The following is a 2,417-nucleotide window of genomic DNA, read 5'->3' as shown; positions in this document are numbered from 1 at the left end:
AAAAAAAATAGCTAGCCAATACACGTGCATATTCTGCAGTCTGAGCAATCCCCTTTACAACTTGGAACAAAAACAACAGCAAAAAAAAAAAAAAAAAAAAAAAACATCTCTATTTTCTATACAGCAATAATACTGTAATTAAAGAATAAGAATGGGAACGAAAAAGGAAAGGAAAATTCTTAATATGTTACATAAAAACTATGGAGTCACACGTATGCACTTATGGTATGATTTAAAAAATAAAAAAATAGGGAGTAAAAAAATTACTAAAAAAATTAAAACAAAACCATAACTGCAATAGGAAAACCATAGGATAAACTTCGGTCAAAAAAAAAAAAAAAGAAAAAAGAAAAAAAGGCGCAAAAGGGACACAACGGTGTGTTTTCCTCATGTACACGCTCTGTACACTTTATGCGTTCCGCGCCTTGTCATTTCGTACACATTCATCCGAGAACGTGTTCTGTAGATGTGGAGTGGCTTTTGTGCGGACGGTTCTCTCTTCAAAATTCTCATTAAAAGGAGAGAGAGAGAGAGAAAAAAAAAAAAAATGACAAAGTGTTAAAAAAATAAAGATGGCAACAGTAGCCATAGCATCCATAGCAGCAATGGAAGCGATGTTAATAGTGCTCAAGGGATGGGTCATACGGTGTAAACGCACACCGCGCGCACGGTTGGCGAAGCTCCTATGGGACAAATAGACGGTGCACATATTACAATTACATACACTTGCAACATGTTAGTGGTTATGCATTCCTGTCGTCTGATCCGAGGGATGGGTCCAAACATGTCTAATGCCACAATGTCTTCCGTCGAAGTATCCCTGGGCGTATTTTTGCCAAGGGTTCAAAAGGGCTGCCATTTGCTAGACTTGACGATAGAGAACGCATGTGTGATGTTTCGTTCATCTACCCATGCACAAATCCACCCATCCATCCAATACCTCTTCTCCTCCATTCTTTGCCCCACCTCGCGTGCCGCACAAATCACACATTTTGCAACGAGTTGCAACTCTTCGGCACCGAGGTGCTCAAAACAACGCCGCTGCTCTCGGGGGGAAGGGACGCCATGGGCTTAATAGACGTACATGTGGCCGCTGATGGGTTACATGTGCTGTTAAAAAAATAATAAAAGAGCTCATGCTCAGCTATCAACTTTTGACATGACGGTTCGGATAAAAACTTCAATGACTTAAAAATACAAGAAGAATACTGATTCAGTTGTGAAATAAAAAAGCAAGCGTTTCTCTCATCATTTCCATCACCCACTGAGTAAATGAAACATATAACTGAGTTGTTGCACAGGTAGGGGGCTAAAATTTCATTAATGATTTGATGAAATATAACTTTCTTCCAATCCTTAGGATCAATTAAAGAATTAATTAATCTGTCCCTTGCGGATATAATTCTTATATTGTTGAGAATAATGTATGACCATACTAATGGAATAAACTTACGCGCTGAGTTAATTAACCACTCTAAGCTTGCATTAGTGACTATGACCAATTTTCCTTGTGTCAAACATAGACTCAACGTTTTAATTACAACTTCACTTAACTTAAAAAAGAATTGTCTTACGGATGCTGGGATGTTGTCATTCAACCCTAGCTTCATCTTTACAGTTATCCAGCTAGTTGGCAATATGGTATCATCATAATCAAAAACGATTAACTTCTTGTATATGTACGGTTTGTTATGTGCTCTGTTTTCTACTCGCATTATTTGGGCGTTGCTCGATCTGGTAATATGTTGTTCGCAACAGTTTACGCCTGCTGTGTATACGTGACTGTTTTCATTGTGTGCATTTCTCATTTCATTTATCTGCAAATTGCCCAAGTAGTTGTCGTAATTGATTTGGCCTCCCCCGATTTGAAAGTTTCTCATGTTCTCCATTTCGGTCCCTTTTTGTCGTCTCTTTCAAAAAAAAATTTTGTTCACTCGGAAAGGTGCGCGTATGTGCGTGTGCTGGCGCCTTTGTAAAGGAAAGCGTGCGCAGGGTCGGCTTGCACGTATTGGCATATGCCTCGTTTTTGCAAAAACGATACCTCTTTCACTCAAGTGTGGAGGGAGGCAAAGGGGGAAGAGGCTCCTTCAAAAGTGCACCCTGGCCAACTTTTTAATTTTTTTTTTATTTTTTTATTGTTATTTATTTATTCTTTTTCCCCTTCCCCCTTATCATGTAGATACAAATACATATAAAATTGTGCAGCCTTATTTTATAGGACTGGTTGCACATACTTCGCTTCTGGCCCTGATGCCAGGACTTTTCGAATTTTCTTTTGTTCTGTTGCTTCAATTTGTGCTGGCTCAGCTTTGTTCTTACGAAGTGTGCGCAACAGGCGCAAACTGTGCTTATGTTACAAAAAAGATTTTAAAAAAATTGGCAAAAAAAAAAAAAAAAAAAAAAAAAAAAAAAAAAAA

General features: G+C 38.1%; 1 protein-coding gene across 1 annotated transcript; it reads right to left on the bottom strand.

The window, feature by feature from the left end:
- Positions 1–983: 983 nt before the first annotated feature.
- Positions 984–1,889, bottom strand: AK88_02045 (uncharacterized protein; the record flags this gene model as incomplete). The annotated part of the gene is made up of 1 exon (XM_012479679.1): positions 984–1,889. One exon carries the CDS (start codon positions 1,887–1,889, stop codon positions 984–986), a length of 906 nt encoding a protein of 301 aa, XP_012335102.1.
- Between the last annotated feature and the right edge of the window lie 528 nt (positions 1,890–2,417).

Source organism: Plasmodium fragile (genome assembly GCF_000956335.1).
Source record: "Plasmodium fragile strain nilgiri unplaced genomic scaffold supercont1.19, whole genome shotgun sequence".
Lineage (NCBI taxonomy): Eukaryota > Apicomplexa > Aconoidasida > Haemosporida > Plasmodiidae > Plasmodium > Plasmodium fragile.
The sequence above is the reverse complement of the archived record's forward strand: the minus strand, read 5'-3'. Positions and strand labels throughout refer to the sequence as shown.